At 44.4% G+C, this 23,824-nt stretch overlaps 2 protein-coding genes across 2 annotated transcripts in view; one reads left to right on the forward strand and one right to left on the reverse strand.

The window, feature by feature from the left end:
• Positions 1–8,964: 8,964 nt before the first annotated feature.
• On the reverse strand, positions 8,965–18,243 carry SFRP4 (secreted frizzled related protein 4). Its single transcript, XM_042888471.1, has 6 exons — positions 17,673–18,243; positions 17,489–17,584; positions 17,348–17,413; positions 14,533–14,731; positions 12,000–12,063; positions 8,965–10,137 (listed from the first exon to the last, which is right to left on the reverse strand). Exons 1-6 carry the CDS (start codon positions 18,241–18,243, stop codon positions 9,949–9,951), a joined length of 1,185 nt encoding a protein of 394 aa, XP_042744405.1. The 3' UTR covers positions 8,965–9,948.
• Positions 18,242–23,824, forward strand: part of EPDR1 (ependymin related 1) — a 30,758-nt gene continuing 25,175 nt past the window's right edge. Inside the window, 3 exon segments of the mRNA XM_042888502.1 lie at positions 18,242–18,273; positions 18,813–18,976; positions 18,979–19,240. Of these exon segments, the coding sequence (XP_042744436.1) occupies positions 18,242–18,273; positions 18,813–18,976; positions 18,979–19,240 (458 nt within the window).

Below are 23,824 nucleotides of genomic sequence, written 5' to 3' on the forward strand. Positions count from 1 at the left end.
CTTAACTGGCTTTGCAAAGCTTTACATTTGTAGCACTGAAGAGTTCTCTGCCTTGAATTTGACCAGAAACACGAATGACGGACACAGAACAGTGGTTAAGATGGTTGGAATGGATCTCTGTACATCATCTAGCCCAGCCTCCTGCTTTACATGGACCTACTGCCAACAATTTATCAGGACAGCAGTGGCACAACAAAGCGTTATTTTTAAAAGAAAACATTAAAAAAAGATATTAAATAACAGCGTGCTCGTATGATGCTAAACTGGGAGGAGTGTTGACTTCCTGGGATGGAACAGCCCTGGCTCTATGGATTGATATGGATGGATTAGGGGCTGGAGAGCAGAGCTGTGGAAAGGGATTTGGGGGTTCTGGTTGGCAATGTGTTCAACCTAAACAGGCTCTCAGTACCACTACTTTTGCTGTCCCCTCCACTGCCTCTCCCATGAGGATAAGTTGAGTAAGGCACAACATCACATTCAGTAGCATATAATCAATGAATATAGAGATGTTATAATTATGAATTAAACCAGAGAGCTTGTTCTATCTGTTCTAATAGATAGAATGCTTACCTGCATCCTGAACTCACTGCAAAACTCCAAAGGAGAGAACATTTCCCCTGGCAGCCAGCGCTTCAATGGGTCTAGGAGAGGTGCAGCCAGGCTCCAGCCTTCATCACACAGCTGAATCGCCTTCACCTGTGCTCCCATGGCTGACTCAGTGCTCGCCTCAGGTGAGCAATCAGTGGCTCAGGCCGTGATTCAGAAGTTCCCATACAAATAATGCAGGAAACTCATTAGCTATGAGGATGACAGAAATCTTCAAGTCTGAAAATGCTGTAAGGAACAGCCTCAGACATACACACATGTGCCTTGTGTCTGCCAAAGTTTATTTTTCAAAGCATTTCTAATGATTGAATATGAGCAGCAATCTTAAAGAAAACAGTTAAATTGTGAAGTCCCACAGTGAAAATATCAACAGAGCCTACAGCCTTCCATCCCCCAGGTGCAAAACCCCAGCACCAGGCCCCAAGGAGCTCACAGGCCCTCCAACGCACCCCCTGCAGTCCCAGGGCGGCCGCCCAGAGGACGCCAGGCCCTCTCCTCCACACCCCTCTCCTTTGGCATCAGGGCAGAAGAGATGCCACCTTCTCACGCTCCGGGGCCAGAGCTGAGAGATGGCAAAGGACAGCCGATACAAACACAGCAACTCCACTGCTTTAAATAACTGCCAGCCGCCATGTTTGGGCCAGCAAGTGGCACTCAGAATCCTGTCGCCATGGGCACCCAACTGCCCTCAACCGCAGTCCCTGAGCTGGCACAGCCAAAGGCAGCAGCACTTAATACAAAAAATCTATGTATTTTCCTCTGTTTTCCCAACTTAAACTTCAGTGGTTTAGAAAAATATGCCTTTTCTGGTTGACCCGTGGGCCCTTTTACCATTACAAAGTTTTCACTTAATGGCATCAAAAATTCCTTTAAAACAGAATAAGTATCTCCCGTATCCACCAAAAATTCTACATTCTGTTGTTCATTCCCTAGCTTAATTTTAACCAGTGGATTCTCTAGGGCAGATTCCCGAGATCCCCGTCAATCCCTTTCCACCGAGGCTTGGATCCTAACCCATGCCACCCATTTTTTTGATCCTTCTGTGAACATTCCCTCTTTCAATGCCCCTTTTTCCTGCAGATGGCGCACTGGCCCTTCTCAAGCGGTTCTCCTCCTGCCAAGTACTGAACACCCTCCATGCTTCCTCTAGTAAACTTTCTGAATTCCGTGCATCCAGACCCTTCATTTTCTGTAGCTTTCGTCATATGTTTTCTATTGATTGTCCTATGAATAATTATATCAGTTGTTGAATACCCATCTCTGATCCCAGGTCTAGGGAAGTGGACTTTCTATGGCATCTCTTAATTTATCCAGAAACTCCGAAGGAGTTTCCTTCAGTCCTTGGCTTAGAGCATACAAGCAGACCAGCTGATTGCCATAGGGATAGCCCTTTCCATTCCTTTTACAACCCATTCCCTGTATGCTACTAGCCAGTCCCTTTCTGCGCTCTCATTCACATCCCAGTGAGGGTCCTGTTTTGGAAAATGACATTTATGTCCTCATTGCCACCCTGGAACAACATTCATTGTAAGATTATGTTATAATTCAGAGTCCCATTCAGGGGCCATTTTTTCCCATCCTACAGTTTGTACAGCAACCACCATTGACTGCAATATTTTATCAAAGCCTTTTTACTCAGACTACCCCCAGGTCTTCTGGCAATGTCCCCCCAGTGTGCCAAAATACACCCTAGTGGTGTCCTCTTAGGTACTTCTTTTCCTTGCCTATTTCCCATTATACGGGCTTGTTGAGTTGTTATTCCTCCAACGTCCCCACAGCTTACCCCTAATTCCTTAAAATTTCCCCCAAATAACCCCCATAAATCGTTTTCCCACTCTAGCCTGCACTTATAGCACGAGCCCCACCAGACTCCTTGATATAATTCTTTACAATCTAAACAGAGTATAACATAAAATGGACAGTGGGGATTTTTTATGCAGTCCAAGTCAATTCTTCTTTACTTTATGCAGCCCAGGCAAACCAAAAGGTTGGAAACCCTTTAGCTAGTGCGGTCTATAAAGGAGAAATGCTGAAAGGTCTCGGGTTGCAGTTGCACTGACAGAAGGCATTAGCAAGTGTGGGAAAACTCCACAGGCAGGAGTGGGCCTCAAACCAAAGATGACGGTAGCACAGGCTGTGCCCTCCCTGGTGGATTAACCACACCTCATCCTGGCAGAACAAGGTCTGCTAGCAGTCCAGGCAAGGCAGATTGTGAACCCAGCCCAACAGCCACTCGAGTGTCCTGTCAGGAGCACCTGGAAAGAGAGCCAGAGACAAGTAGTACAACATAGCTCAGGCTGGGATTAAGCCCAGGTCTCATCTGCAGCAGACAGCATGGCTGCGAACCCCAAGAGAGACTGCTTAGGGCTATCGGGGCCTATAGACTCGCTCAGGGCCCTGAAAACGATTGTATTATTGTATCCTTCTCCTTATCATCTTCTTATCATCTTCTAATGGTTTCTGTCACAGATAGGATAATAAGCTAGATGGTTCTTTCCAGCCCACTTACTCAAATAGATCAGATGAAGCAAAGTATAAAGTCAGCCCTTATGTACAGCTAATCTTGAAATACACATTCTTGACGAACTGATGAGTTTGATCCTGTCTCAGTCTAATTTGGTTGGCTTTTCTGAAGAACATCAATATCCTTCAGTAGCTGATGCTTTCTCTCTTTTTCTGTTCAAGTCTGCTGAAGTTTGAGATATTAAGGAATGGTATTCAACTAATGGTTTACTTTATTGCATTGATTATAAATGCAAAGTCCAGAAAGAATGAAGTCTTCTCACACTTTTCCTTCTGCTCCTACAGCATTTAATGTAGCTAGCTGTTCTAAAGAACTTCCTGAAAAATATTTCTGTTGTGATGGGGCATTTCTTAATTTGTTATTATAGGCATTCCTCTAGCAGGAGTTGGACTGAGCGTTCTCCTGGTGGCCCATTTTCACCTACAGCTTCTTTATTGCAATAAACTCTACTTGAGGTGAGCCGGTAGGAAGTTTTGATTAGTGCAGAATTTATATCTCACCTCAGTGAGCTGACTTCTGAGAAGCATTCCTCAGAACTGCCATATGTTCTTTGGCTTGTTTTTTTACTTCAAAAACCAATTAAGACTGTTCTTCCTCGCATTATTCCAGTGCTCTGGATCTTTTGGGTACTGGTATGTTACACTTTAAGCCAAGAAGCAGTCCCAGAAAAGGCCTGAATATTATGATTTCAGACATGTCAGTTCATTTTATTTCCCAAGATCTTTGCTATAGTTGAGTGGCTGTCTACCACCAGGGCAAGTGTAACACTGGAAGCTTAGATGGGATTATATTTTACAGGACCAGAAATGCTGAAACAGCAAACTGTCTTTGTGTCTTTCTAGAAGTTCACAAAACTTCTGATAGAAGTAAATATTTTATAGATATCCTACAAATGTTTTGAATTTGTGGATTATCTATCATGCTAGTCTTAGAAATTTCTGTCAGTTATAGGGCTACGCTAGTTCTGCATGGCTCACTTTGATATTATTGTATATAAGTTTAACCATCACTTTGCTTGTTTAACCATCACTTTTCATCCTCCATTACATCACTCTCAAGCAATATAATATATATTATTTTCTGTTCATTTCAACTGCTAGCCACTGAAGGACTGTATTTATTTGGGCTCATATATTAACGTGTGTCAGTCATGATCCTGGTTTTGTGCCTGGTTAAAATGAGTCAATAGATTACACTGAAATATTGTGCAATCTTTGCATAATATTTCAATGTAGCCTATTGAATATTAGGCATAGATTGCATAAGATTTCAAACTCAAATTGAATATGAGAACATTTAATTTATTGATGTTTGTTTGTTTCTCTTAAGTATGTTTGTGATTGTAAGGTCTTTCAGCAGCTTTGGAAAGGAGTAATTTAGAAGATATGTTTGAAAACAGTAGAAATTAGCTGGTGGAGATTCAGATTCATGAAGGCTGTGTCTCAGAGATACAGACTTCTACATCAGAATGTCATACATTCAGAAGCATGACAACTGCCAATATTTTAGCAGATTATTTTGTCTCTAAAAGTTTATCTCGACATTCAGGCATTGTACTCATATGGTACTCCTACTCATATTCCTACTACATATGTACATATGCCCCTCATGAGAGGCCCAAAACTGAGCACAGTACTCAAGGTGCAGCCTCACCAGAGATGAATACAGAGGGGTGATCACCTCCATGTCCTTCTGGCTACTCTTTCTGATACAAGCCAGGATGCCATTGACCTTGTTGGCCACCTGGGCACACTGCTGGCCTGTGTTCAATTGTGCATCAGCCAACACCTCCAGATCCATTTTCTCTACAGTCTTCCAGCCATTGTGCCCTAAGCCTGTAGTGTTGCCTGGGGTTGTCATGGCCAAAATGTGATATGACTAGAATGTGACTGCCACAACCCTTTATTTAGTAAATGTCTTGTGGCTCTCTGTAGAATTAGGTGTTGCAGAAATATGACAAAATTCTTCCAGCAATAACAAAAGATAACATGATTATCTTTCAGATATTTATCTCAGCAGGAGATAACTGGAACCACAGGGCATGTTTACTTACATAACAGACCACATATTTCCTTGCTTGGGAGCTTCAATGAAATCATAATTTGAAGCTAAGTATATACTGAAGATCTGTTTCACTTTAGAATGATAAACAAGCATGATCTACACCTCACAATACTGTTTAAGAAGACTTAGTATGCCTTATTCTAGTACTTGTACTGCATTTCTACATAATAAAATAAGGAAACTGGGAAGAAAGCTTTATTTGCTGTGAAGATGGAGTCAATAAGCTTGTGGTTGTGTATTACTGCTTTTCCTTTGCTGTGACTGGTGAAGGAGGTACGCTGGCAGGTCAGGTCTTGCAAGTATCTGTTTGCTTTAGCCACAATTCCATGGGAGCAAATATTAGCTTTCTGATTAGTTTGCTCAGAGAATAAATACAGATGTCATCTAAGTATCTAAAAATGAAAGTTTTCATCATACTGTAACTAGAAGGAAGCAAAATACCCACATGTTGGCCTATCTGGGGCATCTCTTCATCACTCTCATATATCTGTGAACTTTCTATCGGTCATGTATGGCATTTTGTATGTAAGATACATTTATGTTTTGATTTCAGGATTCTAGAGAAAAAGAGTGTCCTCCTGTCCAGATGCTTTCCTTTGTGCTTCTTACTCTACAGTTTGATCCAGAAGTCTGCTGTCAGTAACAACAGGAGCAGGTCTGACATTAATAGGTTATTTGGAATGCCCTCAATTTCCTGCATATCCAACAAGCAAGCTCAAAATCCCGTTTCAGCCTGTAATAAGGCTGGTGCCCAATTTCAGAGATGTTACAGGAAATATAATGTCAGCAAGTGAAATTAAATGTAGTGTTTCCACAGAGTCTTGATTATATTTAATTAGAAGTAACGAACCATTATAGAAATGAAACACTCATCCGCAGGTTCTTGAAAGCTACTTCTTTCTACTAGCGATGGAAAAACAACTGTTGACTCATATTGATGTATTTGTATTTGTCAACAAAACCAATTGGAGCTGATGTGGTTTACTAGAAAAATGTGGTTGAGGAAGCATTTTCAGATGTGCTTTTACATCCGGCTATTAAGCACAACCAAAAAATGTGGGTCAATTGTGCATAATTGCAATAAATATTTTTTCAGGTTCCATTCATTTGAAATCTAGGTTACAACGGCAAAGAACATAATTTAAGAGCTGTTTGAGTATTTTGGACTAGAAAACCTTCCTTTTGTTTGTTCAGGAAGTATTTCTCAGTTATATGCAGTGACTGGACAAAAGTAATAAAATTACAGCGCTGAATTGAATTAAAGTGACCGGGTCATTCAAGTTCTGTTGGAGGGAGGTTATGTTTAGCTTTCTTTTTATTCTTGTTTTGTTTGTCTTTTTTTTTTTTTTTTAATGTGGTTCCTAAGAATTCTGATTTGCATTTACAGTGCCCCTCTAAATTGAAGCCAATTATTTGCAATTAGAACAAATATTTTTTCAGGTTTCGTTCCTTTTGGAATTGAGGTTAGAACATTCAGTTAAAATATTCAATGGTAGTTCTTACTAAATCGGCTACATATGTGTGGGAGGTAGCAAGACACTCACTAGAAACATCTGTTCAATGTCCCAAGCCATTTCTATTTTATATGAGAAAAAAAAAACCCAAGACCCTCACTAGGAAGGCAGCTGTAATACTGAGAAAAAGCACTTGACACTATAATTTTTTTGCTTGCTAATATTTCAGCTGTGAATAGGTACAATAATTGCTTTCATCCATCAATAGTCTACTTGTCCACTCTGCTGAATCTAGGTTTTGTGACTCCAGTGCTGGGGTGCCCTAACGTGACACCAGATGTGCACTAGGAGAGCTGAGTCTGACTTCTTGCCACACGGCAGAGAGAAGAGGTGAGTTGGCCATGTGGGTCTGCAGGAAGATCCCCTTGCCTGCTTGAACAGCCCCTGCTGCTCTGATATCTGTCTCACGTCTTTGTAAAGGTAAGGGCAGCAGGCTGGAAGACGGGGGTGATCTGAGTCTGCATTCAGCTGGCATTTCGTGTTGCAGGAAGTTAAGGAGTGTAAGGGATTTTCAAAATGGGTTGAGTTATATTAGTACTGAACTGAGCTGATTCATGGCTTCATCAAAAACCAAACAAACAAACAAACAAAACCCAGAAAGAATGCATTTGGGAAAACCTTATTAATCCATTTCCCCTGCTTGCACATCTGTCCTTTGTATGATGATATCCTCCGCTTTCTGTTGTACTACCTTTCCTTCTTCAGTATCTTTACCAAATCAGGATGAAAGTTAGTTTATTCAGCATAAAGCATATATGAAAATGTCAAGGGATTTAGAAATACTGGGCTTGGTGCATCACAGTTTATTCCACAATGAAACACAAAGCTCTCTTTAGAAAATAATTTTAGCATTTCATTTCCCTGATACAGAAAAAGTTTTAACAATTGAAAAATAGTATGTAAAGTTGGTATGGAGTTTACCTAGCTGTTCCAAAGGGTTCATTCAGTAAACATCACCCCTGGCTGCATTCACCATGTTATAGTGAAATCTCATGGCTTCTGTATTTGTTTTTTCAGGCTCACATTGGTAGGACTGTGATCAATTTTCATTAGTTACCCTTATACATATTTCTTGGAGTACTTCAAGTCGACATCAATAGGAAATCAAACTCCTGCTACACAATAGAAAAATGTAGAAACTTTCCAATCATATTTCTCTTTTAGACTGTGCTTACTTAAGTCATCACTGTCAAACTGCAGAAAAATTTTTTCTCATTTCATGGCAATTTATTATGTTCCATTTCATCCCACAGGGTTAAAGTGTTACCTATAGTCTGTATTCAGGAACCAAAGTTTGTGGTCTGTTCTTTCTGACATGTTAAATGCACACAGTTCTCATTATAGCCAATGAATCCAGTACGCGCTCAGCATTTCTGGCACCTGGATTAAATTTTGCATCTTATTCTGCAGATGTTCCACAGAGATAAATTCTTACATCTGCTCAGAATTAGTAGGAATGACCTACATTCATATGATGACCTTTGCTTATTTTAGCCAACAGTTCAAAACTCAACCAACGACCACTGAAGTTGTGTAGATTTTTGTCCCCTGAACTACCTTATAGGCCATTTAAAAATTTCTTTCTGTTCCATTTCTGTTCCTTTGTTTTAAGCATTCTCTAATTAGAATTTACACCTCTGCCTTGTGTTAGCACATTGCTAAATGTGTTAATGCTACTACCACAATCACTCCAGCATATTTCGTCTTAAACTTAATCTATGCAAATTGCATTGGAGTTCAGGTAGGGAAATAGATCAGTATACTGACATGAGTGCTTTAAACTCTTTATGTTCACCGACACAGATAGTTATTTTTCCTGATGTAGACCCTCTCTATTTTAGGAATATCAGTTTTGTTTTACAGATATCAGAAACACTAAATCTAGTCCTCAGTTTTGCTGTAGGAATTCCTGAAGTTCAGGATATCAATCATGAGCTCCCACAACGTCAGTGAAGGTGACCTCCTTATTTGCTAACAGAAGTCAGACTGCCATACTGCCATACCCAGGTAAAGCCTGGGCAGGAACAGCATAAATGCCATCTTGGTGTTATGTCAGTTGGATTTGTATCACCTTTGCTTTTTTTCATAGCTCACGCAGCTAAACAGGTCAGTAAAACTTAGTACATAAATATTAGCAACTGCTTTGTCCACAGCAGCTTGCAAGGCCAATGTTACTTTCCAGTCAGCAGAACTGAACCTAACCAACTGAAAACAGAAGTTGATGAACAGGGACAAATCATCTTTCTTATTTATTAGTCTATTTATTTATTTGGTATCAAATGATAAAAATGATCCACGTGAACATGGAGCCACACGAAGCCCTCTTTTTCAATACTGTTCAGTAGCTGTCAGGTATGTTTAGAGCAATGCTTCTCTTCCAGTTTTTGTAACAAAGATATATTACAGCAAACATACATTATTTTTAAGAATTCTGCAGATCTGCTTCACTTTAATCCGTCCTTTTAAAAAATACTGATTTTTTTCAATTAGATGTTTAAATATATTTGAAATTATAACAACAGAAGGCAGCCTGAAGTACAGTAAAAATAATAAAAAAAAAATTAGTTTGCTTTCAAGGCATTTTTGCTACACAAAGTCAAAAACTAACACTGTAAGCATATTTCTGGCACTCATAAAAGTAAATAATCACATAATGCATACCCAGATGCTTATTGGTAAACTATGCTTTTGACTGCTCTGAGTAAGAGCTGTGACTCCCAACAGCAGATAGATTCAGCTATAGCAGCTGTCGCAATTACTGCAGCTCTCTGCCAGAAGTTACATCTCCCTGCTGCTCCTCAGCTGCCATGCTTCTCAGCTCACCACATTCACTCACGGAGTAAGCTGCCAACTAACACACCTCGCTGCAAAGTGCACTTTCTGAGCAGAGAAGAGATGCCTTGTGCAGCCCTCCCAACCTCTGGCAGGGTAACAGGGACACAGAGTTAAAACCTCTAGCAGCCAAGACAGCTCTACCTAGAATTGCAAATGAGAGCCCTAAGACAAAGCTCAGTCAGACTGTCTATGCCTACCACGTATTAGTGCAAACCTACACTCTGTGGCTTGCAGTGGCTTGAAAGGAAAAGCAAACCTTTACAAGTAAAGTGCAGCAAAAACGTCTATGTAGAAATGGAGTTTCTAAGTCAATGAGTTCTGGATTAATAAAACATGCCACTCAAGCCAGACTGCGACCCTCATCATGTAAGAAAAATCTTTCCTCTCTTGCCAGAAATGTCACACTCATACTTTCTTAGCGTTCGTTTCTTTCTGGCCATTTCTCGTTTTAGTGGCCTTTTTGGGGCCGCTGACCAGCGTGTTGGTGTTCTTGTTTGATGGCTTCGAGGCCCCGCTCCGACCGCTGCGTCCTGCATTCTGATTCTTACTGCGGGCTGTTCGCTGCTTTTGCTCTTGCAGTCTCTGTTCCCATCTCTGTGGAAAGGCAGAAAAAGAGGGAAAGACATTACCAAAAATAATTACATCTATCCAGAACCATGGATCTCACAGCTCTGTGCTCTGTCCTGCAGGGCTGTCAAGCTCAGTATGTAACAGCTGGCTGTAGTGGAAACCTGCCACGTGTTCTTGGGTGGAAGGATTTCACAGTGTCAGCTGATGAAAATGACAACTGCACATCTCTCCTGTGTGCTGCCTGTGAGTGTGCTTCTCATTCCTTTCCACAAATCAAGGGTTTTTAAAGTGCTGTTCAGTGGTTAGGTGGTCCAAAATATGGAGATCTGCAACACTGCAGAACTCTTTTACCTCTAGGAACAGAAACGCGCTTTAAGAAAGGAGAGGTAGACAGTAGAAGCTGGAGAAAGTCCTCACCTTTTTTTCTACTAATGCACTTTGTTGTCTGAAACTCCCAAAGAAGGGGCTTTGCCCAGTGATCTGAGCAAAAGCAATGCTCTGCAGCTTTCCTGTTTGATCTCCCTGCACTCACCTTGTTGCTACTCAGACTCTCAGCCTGGCTAGAAAAGAGACCAAGCCATGTGGTGGTTATGTTAACAGATGTCTTTTGTGGTTCAGAGACAACACAAAATATTCATTTTAATCAGCAACTCAAGATAAATGTTGGATGTAAGCCTTCAGAGACGATGATGGACTTCAAACAAATCCACTGCAACACCTAGCTCCATACTGACTACATTCATGTAGGCAGAGTCATCATAGACATCTCTGTCAAACAAAAACTATCAGCAGGCATTTAAGTGTGTATCACTCAAACACGTTTAAGGGAGGATTTAATTTAGGAAGCTACCAATATCAGAAGGAAGGACATATGCTTTGAGATGAAGTCTGCTTTGCAGCCGTGCATCTATTTTGACTGTCTGAAAATGAATGTCCAAGCAGGTTTCAAGCTACAATCAGAAATTACAAAACAGGGCGAGAAGCCCACTAAAACACATGTACCAGCAACTGGTCATTAAGTTTACAGCTGTGGGATTTCAAGAATCCAAGTCACATATCAGTAATCTCTCAAATCCTGCCTGGTTTAATCTGCATTGCAATATATTTATTTTTTACAGTCTGAAAGTTTATACAAATGAATATATGCAATCTTTTTCCTCCTCTCTTTAATTAAGGTACATATACCTGTATGTCTTTAATGCTCTGAAATCTTTCCTGAATTACAGAAATCTCTTTCATCTCCACAAGTGCGAGGAAGAAGTCAGACACTGTCTCTATTATAAACAGTTTACAAGCAGGGGGAGATAACAATGATTAGACTTTTTCCTCCAGTGTTCCTTGAAAGCAGCAGGAGAAGCACAGTACCTGCAGTAGGTCTTTACCTGGATGTCGCTGCTGAGTAGTCTGTGTCTCAGGATTGCACTCTCCAATGCATCAAAGCCCTTTCATCAGATGCAGTGGATTTTAACTACCCTTCTTACCCAGTATGGACTCTATATTCACCTGCTGATCACCAGACAGCTACTTCACTAAGCAGCTATATTAAGGCAATGCTCAGAGTCATTGTTGTAACGTGTTGTAATTGTGTTGTAACACAAAGATCACACAACATCCTGCTCAGGGACACTTGGCAGATAAAATAGAAGACTTTAGAGACTTGAAAATTCTAGACTGCAGTTTTCAGATTTTCACTTACGTTTCTATATAACTATATAAGTTATATAAGCAGTCTGATTTTTGGAGGTATTAAAGCACTGAAGTGAAAACAATAATACTCAGAGGTGTTCTGCATGCGTAAAGTACAAGTTATTAAATGCTGAAAAATCCACAATGGTGTTTAGCTTTTCAATGAGAGTATTAGCATTCTTTTCTTCGGTTGTATTTACCTTAAATCTTTTGTTTAGTTGATCCTTCCATTTTTCAACTAGACATCCATCAAGAAGCATCAGCCTGAAAATCAAGAAACAAGCAGTTTTGGTTTTGATTCCTGAGAAATCATTCCAGATGGTTTAACACTGACTCACACTGCAATGAACAAGCAGGTATTGACAGTTTCTGCATACAGGAAGATGGGCAGAGATGCATTTCAGAGCCAAAGCTGCAGTATATATAAGTAGTACTGAGAAAACATTTTGAGCTTTTTGTCCACACCTGCCACTGTCTCCAGGGGAAAAATTGTCCTGCCTTGATTGCTGTTAACAAAAAGTGATGAGTTGTTTAAATGCCTTTATCACATAGATTTCTGCTTATGTCCAATGTGTGTGTGTGCATAAATGAGCACTTTAATGTATTTCTATGAATGTATTTGACTTCTTTGATGAAAACAAAGCTAGGTTTACATGCTCAAGTTAATACAGCTTTTCTGACAAACACAGGTAACACCACCTGACCACTTAAAGTTGTCTCCACTGCTATCTACTGATATGTTATGATTACATTATTAATGTGTTACCTGTAATTACTTAATGAGAGTTTTAAAGTCAATTTGGAACAAGTATGGGTGTTGGTATTTGTCTACCAATTAATTCTGGCCACCTCCTGTATGAAAATACTGAGTCTAGATATTATAAAATGAATTCAACAAAAGTGTAGTTATTAAATGGTCTATGCCTTCTAAGAGAGTTTATTCTGAAGCATACCTTATGAATACCAAGGTTGAAACTATTTTATTAAAGAAGGGATGCTGGAGTTTCTGTATTTTCTCTACTAATAACTATTCTCAATATTTTCTTTTTCTCTCTCTCTTTTTTTTGTTTTTAAAGTCTTGGCACTTAATGTGTTCCAGTATTATTTCCCTGCTGCTAGAAGACTCTCTGTAGACATCAGTGTTGGTGAAGACATCAGAACAAGCAGAACATCAGAACAGCAGCTGCTGTTCAAACCAAGATAGGAGTGAAATCCTGATCCTACTTAAGGGCAACCGGTGTTTTGCCATTGACTTCAGGAAGGCTGCAGCTTCCACCCATTTTGTCTCTGGCATTCAAGAAGTTGCTGTAACTCAAACCTCTCCATTTACATACTGTTGAGTTCAACAGGAAACACATAAAGTAGCTTATGCTGCTTTTGCAAATCTATATGAAATAAAAGCCATTACAAAATATTTAGCAATCGTTGTGTTTTCTCCATAGTAAAGGAGAAGATGATGAGGACCTTCCACTCCCGAAATCTCCTTTCTTTAAGAACCTGCTGAGGATTCACTCCAGCAAAGCTCTGCAGCTCAGAGCAACCTGTTAGCTATCTCAGTCATGCTATTTCTATGTGGCACAGAGCACCTCTCCATAAACAAAGCTGACACAACTAGAGGGTTCTGAATTAATCTTTGTGAAATACTTCCAGATCGGGAGTGGCAAGGTGCTGTGTAACAATAAAATGTTTGTAATAATTAAATACTTGTAATAATAAAATACAATAATAAAAAAACTTGTGGGCCCCTTAGCTCCCCCGAAAACAGCTGTAATAATAAAGTACCAGATGGCAATTTAAACAAGTGTTAGAAACACCTGTAAAACCCTCTTAAAATATTAACACAAAAAAAAGGTTGAAAATGTGGATATGGTCCATTAAGTTCTGCACGTAGATGTTTTATGATCCTTACAGCATCACGTTCTGTATGTTCTGTCAGCAGCCATAAACAAAACCAGCTTGTACACTTCACAAACAATCTTACCTCCGACCCACAGCGTGGAGGCACACGTACCAATCACACCACAAGCTGTCCTACTGGTATCATTGCTACCATGGCTTCGAGGCGCTAATGGATGGGACATTGCCTCAAAAACCCAAAAAGAAAAGCACGCTGCGGTCCACTGCTTCCTCTCCTCCAGATCAGCATGCTGGATTTCCTTCCATGCCTGGGGCTAGGCTGACTGCCAGAGAAAAGGTCTGGTAAAGTCAGTTTTGTTTTGACTTTTAATCATACAGCAGAACTGGCAAGCTGCTCCGAGCTTATTTACTTTTCATCTGCCATCCGGGAGGCACAGCTCCAGTGGCTGCAGCTTTGGCTGGTCCCAGCACAGCTGTGGGACAAGAAACATCTCACTGATGGCATCAGTCCGAAGCCTAGACAGGCCAGGGAAGAAGGGCTGGCTCTGTGTCCTGTGGACTCCCATCCCCTCCCTCGAGACAGAACTCTGCTTTCATCTGAGCCACCCCACCATCCTACCAGCACGGACCACCAGTGGGCCGGCAGAATGTACCTGCTGGAGTTGCCTGCACTGTTCCTAGCAATTCGCCACCAACACCCAACAAAACCACAGTTTGTGGGTTACAGGCGAGATTCACTAAGTAGAAAAAGATAACGGCGAAGGTAATTGCGCCACGGAGGTGCAGTATTGACAATAGATTTGCCAAGTGACCAGAAAGGGAGCTGTGTTGCCCTCCTTCTCTCTCATTACACTCAACCACGTCGCAGGTGCCCACCTGGAGCGCCACTCGTAGCACATGATAAGGACGTCCTGCTTTGGCTGCAGAGGTGGGCACTGGCAGGATGAATTGGTCAGGAGAGGCACTTGGGACTGAGTAATTGGCATCGAGGACTTCAGGATGTCTTTTACTTCAACCACAGTCGTTATCTCGTTGCAGTTCCCCCTCTCCACACTTTTTACTTTCGCGTGAATGACTGCAAGTAGAAAAGCAGTGGCGTAAGAACAACAAACAGCCTCAGAAATTTAAACACCACCTAAAATTAAATAAAACACATTAAACTGAAAGCTGTTGTTTTGGCTGTGAAACTAGAGCTCTTTCTTCATGTGTGGGCACATACAGTGGCTTGGAATAACAGAGGACTGATCCCGATTTTGGTTTTCAGCAGGACTGTTGACAACTGTGAAATGAAACATGTGCTTAAAGCTCTGCCAGATCAGGCCAGGCGACCTAGCTGGGAATCACAAGCACAGGCAGCTCTTTTGAGTCAGCTGAGAGCAACTCCTCACATACATTTGGACTGTTCTACATCCACATGTTGCTGCTCCCAATTACGCAACAGATAATTTAACCTCACAGATGGTATGCAGCCTTATCAATAGCAAAGCCATTGGGTCAGATCCAATAACTCACATCTTCTCTTAAATAGAAGAAAGGAAGACTTAAAAGAAGTGAAGAGGGTTGGGATTTCCATGCTGTATTAATAACTTTTTTCTTCTTTTGCATTCAGATTACGTACCAGCAGTAACATTCTCATATAAAATAAACTCTGAAAGAGGTTCTTCTGATTCTGAATGCACAAGCATCCACACTTTCACTGAAGAAGTCCACACATCCACAAGGCTAAGGAGAAGTTCTGCAGATGGCTCTGAGGTTGATACCTGACTGTCTTTGAGTCTGAGCAGCCCGGGAGTATCTGCCACTGCCCTGTGCTGAGCACCAGATGGCTGAAATGGAACAAAATGAGGGACTTTGTCCCTAGGAAATGTCAAAATAGTGAAAATGTCTTATTTTCAAATGGTCCCACCATTCTTTTGTGAAGAAGAAAGAGAGTTTCAGCTTTAGAGATCCACAATTCACTTTCAAGTCTGTTCAAAAACAAATTGCAGCTCCCACGCAACGGGGACTGTTTTGAAAATGTTCACCTATAATATTTATTAAAAAAAAAAAGAAAAAAGGTGGAATTTTCTGTACTGAATGCAGACGTCGGCTTCATATTGATAGCACAAAAGACATATGATGTATAGAATGATTTCTGAAAACATTTTAAAATTACACCTACCAAAACAGCCATGGGCCTATAATCAGCTACGGTGCTCACTGTTTTAACAACTAAGAAACGTTCTGACCAGCTAGAAATACAATTTGTTGTGAGTATTACTTTAAAGCATTTCAGGAAAATGTGGTTTTTATTTGCAACTTGCTCTCCCTTCTCTCCTTCCTCAATCCCTCTTCCATGTGAACATGCCTATCTGTTTTCAAGGAGGCTGGATACAAATCTACCTCTCAACAACAAAACCTTGATTTTACAAATTCAATCGAATGAAATCCTTCAATCTTTCCTAAATTTTGGAATCCAGCTCGCAGTTTTTATTCATGTACCACTCCCACTGAAGCCCCTGCAATGAGAAGACCCTGCAGTCAGAATTTGGGTGGCTGATGCCCACATTTCGTGTCAGAACAATCATTTTATATCACTTTGTTTACACACACTTCAGAGCAGTGTGAAAATTCCTTGTTCCACCTGAACACATCCTTATGGTGTATCAAGACGGGCTAAGGAATTACATACAAAGAAGATATCATATAAATCAACCAAAATGCCCTGACAAGAAAGTCTGCAATATCCTTTTTAACTTAGATCACAGAATCATGGAAACACAGAATGGCCTGGGTTGAAAAGGACCTCAAAGATCATCTATTTTCAACCCCCCTGCTCAATTTGATTACTCTCACCAAACTGACTAGGATTTTTTTTTCCCCATGCTAACAAAGAAGCCAATAACTACAAACTTGCTTTCATTTGCTATCAGGCAAACAGGAATCAACTACATATAACATCTCTATTGTAAGATAATTCAGTACTTCCCTCAAAGAAACAGCTTTTCCCAGAGAAAAAGCCCATAAATTGCTAAGCCTGGTACCGCATATTCAATTCACTATTAACAGGGACTTTTCTATTGACATTAAAGATGTTTAAGCTGGTATGTAAACAATACTAATTACTGTTTCTCTGGATTCCCAGCAGCAGAAAGCCCATGGATGGGATAGGAGGGCAGGGGGTGCAGTGAATACTTACTTGTACAGCCACAATGTCATGCAACCAACAACTACCAGCCAACTCCTTGTCTGGCTGCTGCAAATTGTCACTGAATTCAGTTAACCTGTGACAATTCCCCACAAGATGAAGCTCTGGCTAGCAAGTAAAAGCATATACACGAGTAATAAAAAAGTTTTACCTCGCTGTGGCTTTGTTTACATTTAAAAGCTCTATTTAGGTAATAAATCTGTTAATTCCAGCTGCTGGACAAGCACGGGAGCTGGCCACACTCATCCATACTCAGTGGAGTGCCCTTTGCAGCAGCAAGAGCTGTTCCTGCAGGGAGACCTGTTGGTGCTATCATACACTACCGAAATCCCACTCTTCCCCAGAAAAGTGGGAAACAGTGACCAACATCTGTGTGTTGGTCATTGCTGCCCATGAAAAGTGTTGGATGGAGAAGCCTCAAAACCCGTGGTTTGGAGATGGGGCCTGGAGAGGGGGCAAGCACAGGGGTGGGAAGTAGAGCGGGGCAAAGCCTGCAGCACTTACTGTAGCTGTAGTTCTTGGCCAGGTAGGTCGACAGCGTAGGCTTCGTCTTTTTGCACCTGCATCGCTCTTCGGGGGGAGAGAAGGGGAGCGGTTACGGGGTGCGGGGCGGGAAAGGGAGGTGGGGAGGCCCCCCAGGCTCACCCTGGCCGCGGCTCCTGCACTCGGGCTGCGGGGGTCTGTCCGGCACCAGCACGCCCTGCGTGAAGTCCGTCCACTTCCCATCTGCAAACAGAGGGGCTGTCGGGGGGGTGTCGGGGCCGGGGGGTGCCGCGAGGTCAGGGGCCGCCCCCGCCGCCCCGCCGCCCCTGGCCGGGCGCTCACCCACCCTCGGGCAGGTCGGTGACGATGGCCTCGGGGGAGATGCAGACGCCGCGGTCGTAGACGGGGAGGTCGTCGCAGGCCAGGCTGTCGGGCCAGCTGTGATTGTAGCGACGCATGATGGGCTCGCAGCCGTCGCGGGCGCGCTGGCAGACGGAGCGGCAGGGCTTGATGGGGTCGTAGAGGAACTCCAGCGTGCAGATGGGCGCGTACATGGCGCAGAGGAAGAAGGAGAGGACCGGGCTGCAGCCGGTGCCCACTAGCTCCTCGTACTGCTCGATGGCCAGCACGGCGTTCTCCTGCGTGCTGTGGTGGAGGTGGTTGGGCATACGGGTGATGTTCCAGGGCATGGGGCGGCACATGGGGATGCGCACCGCCTCGCACGGCGCGCCCTGCGCCCGCGGGCTCACCCGCAGCCAAAGGGACACGGCCACCAAGGCGCGCAGCATCCTCCTCCTCCTCCTCCCCCTCCTCCTCCTCCTCCTCCTCCTCCGCCTCAGCCGCCTCCTCCGCCGCCGCCGCCGCCGCCGCCCCTGGGTCCGGCCGCACTCGGTGTCGGGAGCGGCGCCGACAGCCATGGAAATCGCGGGACGGCATTTATACCGGCGGTACGCGTGACGTGGGGCCGATCCGCTCCCCGGGCAGCCCCGCCGCGCCGGAGGGGGTGTGCGTGTGTGTGTGTGCGTGCGTGTGCACCGTGACATCACCTCCACCGCCGTAATCCCCGCCGACATCACCGCGCCCCTCTATGGCCTGTGTAACGCGTTCCTGGACGTGGAAGTGTGTGTGTGTGTGTGTTTGTGTGTAAGGGGACGATCCCAAACAAACGCACACGCGCCCGTCCCCTGCGGGCCGAGCCACGCGCTCCCCTCCTGCCGTCCCCCAGCGGAAAGTTTTGGTGCGGAGCCCCGGCAGCCTCCACCGGGATAGGAGGAGCACGCGGAGCGTCCTGCGGCAGGGGAGAGCAGCGGGAGCTTTGTGACAGCGTCCGTGGGGAAATACTCCGTTCCCTTCACGCAGCAGCCGCCTCGTGCCTGTGTAACCCCTGCTGGTGGCACTGGGAGCGTGCCCCCGATCGCCTCTCAGCTGCGAGCGGACGACATTTTGTGTGTGTGTGTGTGTGTGTGTGTGTATGTGCGTGTATAAGTGAGGGGGGACAGGGTGCCCGCCGGTGCTGCCGGGATCCCCAGGCGACATTTTGAGCGCGTGTGCGTGCGGGGCACGCGCGGCGCACGCAGCGCGCAGCCGGCGCAGGCGATGCGGGCCGGGTTGGGGGCGGGCCGCCCCCGCCCCTCCTTCCCTCGGCTCCCCCCGGTCGCCGTGGCGGGCGCGCAGTGCGGCGCGGAGCATGGCGCCGGCGGCGGGCGGGCTGCTGCTGCTGCTGCTGCTGGGCGGCATCCCGGTGCGCGGCGGGGCGGGGGCCGAGCCGTGCCGGGCGCCGGGGCAGTGGGAAGGGCGCAGCGTGCGATACGAGCACGGCACGGGCCGAAACACGCGGGCCGCCGTCTCTTACGACGGCCTCAACCAGCGCCTCCGCATCTTGGAGGAGAGGAAGGCGCTCATCCCCTGCAAGAAGTAGGTGGCGGGGAAGGGGCCGGGGTCCTCCTCCTGCCCCCCGGGGCCGGGGTCCCCAAGAGGCGCGCGGGAGGCGGGGCTGCGGGAGGCGTCTTGTCACGGGTGAGGGAGGGAAGGGGCTGCAGCAGGCATCCGCGCTCCGTGTGTGCAGGGATGGACGTGCTGACCGCAGTGCTTAGGGATACTGCGCGCCCCCAGCCCTAATATGCACGGTGTAATGTAAAAAATCACCCTTAGGGCTAGGAGAGACGCTGCTGGAATAATGTAATTCGGGTAAGTTGCTAGCAAGCTTGAATCACGTTCTCTTTGCGATTCCCCGTTGCTCCAAACGCGAGCACAGCTCAGGGGTGAGCACGCAGCCGGTACCCGTGCTCACTGCTCACACACACTGCACGGGCTGCCTGGCCCCGCAGGACCTCCCTGTTGTTAACCTTGTCGTTAAGCTCCCTGTTGTTAACCTTGTCGTTAAGCTCCCTGTTGTTAACCTTGGTCTCTCGGTTGGGTGGCAAGTCAGTGCAGGAAGAAGCAGCCTGCAGGAGGGCCTGCATCTCCTCAGCCTGGAGCCATGGAAACTGTGATCGGGCCCTGAGTGCCGGTCCTTCTGTCACCGTGCTGAGACGTACGAGCCCACAGGGCTGCCACTCTGCCTCTCCCACCCAAAATTGTTCAGATAACTGCATCAGCTTGGGAGTAAGCCAAGGTGCGGAGCAACCCAAAATTGCTGTATCATCCAACCTGAAAGTTTTCTGCTATTGAAAGATCAATATTCAGTTTTGCTCCTGGCTTCTTCCTGCCTAGATTCAATCCCTTACCAACACGACACGTTCAGTGTTTTCATTTCTCAGAAATGCTCCCCCACATTCCTTCTTCTCACTCCTTGAGGCTGTCAGCCTCAAAACAGTTTTACACGAGTCTCATAAAATTCACCTTTCCCCATAGTTTTGGGTTTTTTTCCCTTTCTTACTGTTTTAAATAGGAACTGTATGAAGAGTGTTAAAGGCAGGATACAGTTTATTGGTGTTCTGCTGATGTACAATGCGATCTGACACTGTCCATATTCCTGCACCCCTTCTTTCGGAAGTCCTGGGTTGACCTGCGCATTCAACAAGCATAAAGCTTCTCTGCAAAGCCTGATGCGAGTGTTCTCTAGCTTCTGAGCTGCACTGAGCTCATTTCTTCAGGCCTGCGTTTATTTTATTTGAAGACTTCATTTTAAGATGAACTAATTATTTTACATTTTCCACTCGGGGCCAGATTTTGGCCTCTGCCAAGGTCAGCTCTCATTAGGCTTTTGACAAATATTTGCTCTGGACTCTGTTTTGTCTGGGCTGATAGTGCTAGTGCAGGGTGCGGTGCAGACAGGTGTGCTGGCAGCTCGCTCTGTTGGTTTTGCCTGCACTGGTTTATCATTGCAGACAATCCCTGACCTCAGGCATCCCCACTGTACTGAGACCCGCCGTGCCTTCTGGCATCCAAAAGCAGAAGGTGGTTTTGTTAGGAGCGTGGCTCACGTCAGCGCAGGGTGTGACCCTGCTTCCATCCGAGTCAGCAGGAAGACTCCCATTGATTTTAGTGTGCGTTGGGTCAGATCTGGGGCTGACAGCTTCAGCTCATGTTGGACACTGTGAGTCATAAGTCGAAGCCTTCAGAAGTTAGAGGCGAGAGGATTTATCTTGGTTTGGAGGAAAAACTTCTCTCCTACTCTGCTTTGATGCTGGCAAGAAAAGAATTATACTGAGGCAGTGACTACAAAAGCATCAAGAAAAATAGTGCTTTCTTTGTCCCTGGTGAAATTTCAGTATGAATTCTCACAGATGCATTTGCTTCTAAAAGATACAATGATCAAGATTGGCCAGAGACCAAATTTCTATGCAGTGTTTTCTGAGTCTTAGAAATGTGGCCACAATCAAACACAGCTCTGTTGGAGTCACCGAGGTTGATGAGGCGCACACAGATCTGCCTGTGTCAAGTGGTTTGCAGGCTCCTAACCACCAGAAAACCTAAAAGCTTCAATTTTCCATGTAGATGTACATTTCAAATTCATGTCATTTGCTTTGTGGCATTTTCATACCTACTTCCACCCCATGTTCCTGAAAAGTAACCGTAAGGTAAATAGCCCATCAGTGCTTCATTAACATCACTTCTTTACCCACCAGTTGCCTCATGAGTACCCAACGTCCAATTGCTGGGTTGATAGAGGCTGTCCTCTCTCCTCTGGTCACAGGTTGCCTGAATGGCCACCTTGTGGTTGTTTCAGCTAGCTAATTGGTGTTCCCATGGGTAGTGCTGTTGACTGCTTGTGCTGTTCCTTGGAGCTTAATTAACTGCTGATTATGATCTGAGACTGAGATTTTTGGAGGAAAAAAATCCAGCTGGATTCGTTACTAAACTTTCTATTTCACTTCTTTTACAGATCCAGCCTAAGCTACACTCTGCATCTCACTGTGCACCTTCCATTTTCCCCAATGTACCTTGTCCCACTGTATCTTCCCCCTTTAGGATGAAATTTGAGACGGGCAAGGAGGACAGTCGTTTTGGGTGCTGTTGAGCAGCCAGCTGATATTAGGAAATAAGAAGACACAAGGAGATTTTTATTGAGTAGAAATTGCCACTTTGAAGAGGTCATGCCAACTGAACTTTTCGGTGTTGTGACATGAGAGCACTTGGAATGGTTCCCTGAAGCCCTCAGGTGGAGCTGTGACACAGCACCTGTTAAACACAGAGTGATTTTTAATTCTTTACTGTCTCCTGCGTGGAGTTACTTCCCCTCTGTGTGTGAATTGCACCTTGCTCCTGTCCAGCCCTCTGTAGACCATGATCACTGAACACTTCACAGAGCAGGCGGTGATCTCAGCACAGCTTTGCTGTTGGGTGTCAGGCATTCGCTTTGTTGCAAGCTGAGGTCTTACTATGGGTTCAGATTTGAATGTGCTCTCACTGCACTAAGTCCTGCCACTACCAAGTTCTCAACCTCAAAGCCTGCTGACAGCCCTGTGGCTAGTTCCGTTCTTCCAGAATGGCACACATTGTGCTTCATACTTCATCTTTTTGGAGAAGCAGAGCAGGAAATTTACATCTTGGCACTGCTGAAGCCACACACGAGGATTGGTGCTCAGCTAGGATGGAGGAAGGCATGAGGTGGGGACAGAGCCAGAAAACACATCAGTATTGTTTGAGGGCCGAGCTGTTACATGCTGTATTCACAGTGTTTCACCTTTAGCTTCCATACTGCTTTTTGCAGAGTGATTTTCAGAGGAGGAACAGTTTGGCATATAAAAAATGTGGAGGGGATGAAAATTTTTCCATGTTATCAGCAAATCACTCGTAGGAAGGAAATTCATTTCTCTCTTCTGTTCTGTGGACCGTGTGCATTTATTGTACACTGCCCAGCAAATTGGGATACTTCTGTAATTGAGACTGCAATGCTTTATTGTCTTAATAACACAACTGCAGAGTAGGAAAAAAAAAAGAAACAAAACAAAAAACAGACCAGAGGTATGTTTGTTTAAAAACAGAGATGCATGGTGGCATTTCTTCAGTTTTTAAGGTTATTGCAGAAGGCAAGCACAGTTTTGAACAGAATTGACTCACTTGGCTGCAGAAGCAACAGAGTGATAGGGCTGTGTGTAGAGAAATGCATCCTTTGTTCCTGCAGGCTGTTAGCATGCATGTGCCAATCCTGTCCTTGACTGGAGAGAAGCACCATGTAATCAGGTGAAATGCAAGAGCGTCTTTCTGGAGAAAAGATGATAACTTCTCAAAGTAAACAGCATGTGAGTACGTGTGTCTGACTTATCTCAAACTCACTCCGAGTTGCTTTAGGATATGTGATTGTAAAGGAAAAACCGGTGGTGTGTGACCTATTAAAATCATATAATCCATCCGTTCTGTGGTCATTATGGTGACTCAACAGGCTAAGCATTGACCTATGCCGAGCAACTGCAGATTTGTTTCCCAGACTTGGTTTTGGGAGTGGTTTCTGCAGCTTAACGTTTAGGGGAATGACATACGGTCATGGGTAAAACTTTCAAAGTTGGCCAAGGGACTTGGGAACCCAAACCCCATTTTTTAAGATTATGTAGAGTGTGCAAAATTAAGAGACCCTTAATTTGCAGTGGAACAAAGAACTGAGATTTCAGCAGTTTCTCTATATCTAACGTGCATTCTTGGGATCTAAAATGCTTCCTAAGCTGCTGTGTATGTAAGTCGCTTTTGAGAATAAGAGCTAAGGGAGGATATTCGAACCCAAGTTTCCTTTTGTCCCATAGAATCCAAATTCTTTCAGGTGCCCACTGCTGGTGATGGGTGCAAATCTGGATAAAGGATCATGGCTACTTCTGTTGATGAGAGGCAAAAACCGTTTTGTTTTCTAAGTTCCCAGTGCTGTCAGCCCCACTATTCATTGTTGCAGTTGTGCTGAGTGGGAAGAGATGAAAGAGCCATTTGGAGGCGAAGGTTGAATGTCTTCAGATGTTGAGCTGCAGTGCTAACAAACAAGCGGACTGTATCAGAAGAAGCCGGGGGCTGTTGCCTTAGCAGTGGTTTTGCTGTCTGCTGTTTTTTGCTTTTGATAATTTCCTTGGA

Source organism: Lagopus leucura, unplaced genomic scaffold, assembly GCF_019238085.1.
Source record: "Lagopus leucura isolate 7727_CA_CO unplaced genomic scaffold, USGS_WTPT01 Super-Scaffold_100157, whole genome shotgun sequence".
Lineage (NCBI taxonomy): Eukaryota > Metazoa > Chordata > Aves > Galliformes > Phasianidae > Lagopus > Lagopus leucura.

What these genes read in the sequence shown, in the direction of transcription:
- SFRP4 (XM_042888471.1), bottom strand. Translation starts at nt 18,243, where the DNA reads ATGGCTGTCGGCGCCGCTCCCGACACCGAGTGCGGCCGGACCCAGGGG. An exon ending in CGTCACCGACCTGCCCGAGG is followed by an intron (nt 17,585 to 17,672) that starts GTGGGTGAGCGC and finishes CCCCCCCGACAG; the next exon opens with CCCCTCTGTTTGCAGATGGG. An exon ending in TGCTACGAGTGGCGCTCCAG is followed by an intron (nt 12,064 to 14,532) that starts GTGGGCACCTGC and finishes CTTGATTTTCAG; the next exon opens with GCTGATGCTTCTTGATGGAT.